Source organism: Ammodytes marinus (genome assembly GCF_949987685.1).
Source record: "Ammodytes marinus genome assembly, contig: scaffold_264, whole genome shotgun sequence".
Taxonomy (NCBI): Eukaryota; Metazoa; Chordata; class Actinopteri; order Uranoscopiformes; family Ammodytidae; genus Ammodytes; species Ammodytes marinus.
Window position 1 is genome coordinate 20,001 of NW_027648399.1, and position 1,895 is coordinate 21,895.

At 46.6% G+C, this 1,895-nt stretch overlaps 1 protein-coding gene across 1 annotated transcript in view; it reads left to right on the forward strand.

Annotated features, from left to right (window-relative positions):
* The window catches only part of LOC307270592 (HEAT repeat-containing protein 1-like), a gene marked incomplete at its 5' end in the record, with an annotated part of 19,282 nt that extends 18,060 nt beyond the window's left edge, over positions 1–1,222 (forward strand). The window contains 2 exons of the mRNA XM_080054475.1: positions 70–178; positions 763–1,222. Coding sequence (XP_079910601.1) covers positions 70–178; positions 763–851 — 198 coding nt within the window. The remainder of the gene's footprint in view (positions 1–69; positions 179–762) is intronic.
* Positions 1,223–1,895: the final 673 nt, after the last annotated feature.

Genomic DNA, 1,895 nt, shown 5'->3' on the forward strand with positions numbered 1-1,895 from the left:
AATAACACACACACACACACACACACACACACACACAGACGTTCACTAACCTATAGTATGTCTCACCAGGTGCGGTTCTCGTCCCTGTGTATGCTCATGGAGCTGGCCTCTAAGCTGAAGGAAAACTACATGGTGCTGCTGCCCGAAACTATCCCATTCCTCGCCGAACTCATGGAAGGTAAGACAGGCACAGAGAGACAGACAGGCACAGAGAGACAGACAGGCACAGAGAGAGAGAGAGAGAGAGAGAGGCACACAGACAGAGAGAGAGAGAGGGAGAGAGAGAGGGAGAGAGAAAGAGAGAGAGACAGAGAGAGAGAGAGGGAGAGAGAGAGAGAGAGAGAGAGAGAGAGGCACACAGACAGAGAGAGAGAGGGAGAGAGAGAGAGAGAGAGACAGGCACAGAGAGACAGACAGACAGAGAGAGAGAGAGAGGCACACAGACAGAGAGAGAGAGAGAGAGAGAGAGAGGGAGAGAGAGACAGACAGGCACACAGACAGAGAGAGAGAGGGAGACAGACAGACAAAGAGAGAGAGGGAGGGAGTGAGACAGACAGACAGAGAGACGGACAGATTGGCGCACACACACAGACAGAGAGAGTGAGAGACACACACACACACACACACACACACACACACACACACACACACACACACACACACACACACACATACACAGAGAGAGAGAGAGAGACACACACACACACACACACACATAATGACTAAAATGTGACTCAAACTAAATGTGACTGTGTGTTTCAGATGAGTGTGAGGAGGTGGAGCAGCAGGTCCAGAAAGTCGTTCAGGAAATGGAAAACATCCTCGGAGAACCTCTGCAGAGCTACTTCTAACACACACACACACACACACACACACACACATACACACACAACCACACACACACACACAACCACGCACACACACACACACACACACACACACACACACACACAACCACACACACACACACACACACATTATATACATTATATTCACAAACACAGACACACACACAAACACAGACATTATATACACACACACATAAAAGTATTCACAGATGAACACACACACACACACACACACACACACACACACACACATGATATGCATATACACACAAACAAAGCCACACACACAGACATACATTATACACACACACACACACACACACACACACACATACAGATACATGTATTCACAGATGAACACACACACACTATGTTCACACAGATATAAATGAATGAATGTGTGTAAACGTTTCTCATTTGTACAAGAAAATAAAAGTTTTTCTTTTTTGTCAGACTTCTGTTGTTTTATTTTGTACAGAAACTAAACCATGACTAGGGGCGCCCTTAGCTCAGTTGGTAGGGCGTCCCCCCCCCCCCCCCCCCCATGGGCCCTTAGCTCAGTTGGTAGGGCGTCCCCCCCCATGGGCCCTTAGCTCAGTTGGTAGGGCGTCGTCCCCCCCATGGGCCTCGGCCAGCAGCGGACCCGGGTTTGATTCCAGCCCGCGGTCGTTCTCTGCATGTCACTCCCCTCTCTGCCCCATTTCAACTCTGTCTCTACACTATCAATAAAGCATAAAAATGCCAAAAAAAATATATCTTTACAAACTAAACCATGACTCATCCTGCATGTCTGTCTTTAGTGAAAATAAAGGTGATGATTGATTGATTGATTGATTGATTGATTGATTGATTGATTGATTGATTGATCAAGTCATTATTTACAATGGCAGCATTGTATCCTCCCCAATGTATTATAATTACGGAATTGAGATGTCATCTAACAGAACATTGAGCCAATGACATTAAAAAAAGGTCCAGTAAGCGGAATGGTCAGTTTAGCTAACTTCCTGTCAGTTACTGCAGTTAGCGGTCCCCTCGCTCGTCACC